The sequence below is a fragment of the Tupaia chinensis genome, unplaced genomic scaffold (assembly GCF_000334495.1).
Source record: "Tupaia chinensis unplaced genomic scaffold, TupChi_1.0 Scaffold000710_1, whole genome shotgun sequence".
NCBI lineage: Eukaryota > Metazoa > Chordata > Mammalia > Scandentia > Tupaiidae > Tupaia > Tupaia belangeri.
In genome coordinates, this window is record NW_006160234.1 from 514,646 (window position 1) to 514,956 (window position 311).

A 311-nucleotide genomic window follows, 5' to 3' on the forward strand; every position below is an offset into this window, starting at 1 on the left:
TAAAAACAATTTGACTTGAATAAACCCTTCATACCAACTCTAGCACCTAATTGAGGGGGAAAAAAGAGATCAGTTTAATAAAATAGTTTTAAAATATAGTGAATCTTTACTATATTTACCAATGGAGAATGATAATAATGATCCCCAACTGGTAAAATGACAAAGAATTTGAAGGAATTGAACATCAATACAATATTGCTTTCAATTCAATAGCTGCATGAACTCTTTTTTTTTTTTTTGGAAAGGTTTTTGCTATAGGGCGTGTGTGCTCTCCAGAAAGACAGAGAAAGAGAGAGAGAAAGAGAAAAACA

At 31.2% G+C, this 311-nt stretch overlaps 1 protein-coding gene across 1 annotated transcript in view; it reads right to left on the reverse strand.

The window, feature by feature from the left end:
* Window position 1: 1 nt before the first annotated feature.
* COP1 (COP1 E3 ubiquitin ligase) overlaps window positions 2-311 on the reverse strand; it is a 250,489-nt gene continuing 250,179 nt past the window's right edge. Inside the window, 1 exon segment of the mRNA XM_027776743.1 lies at window positions 2-46. Coding sequence (XP_027632544.1) covers window positions 29-46 — 18 coding nt within the window. The 3' untranslated portion in view covers window positions 2-28.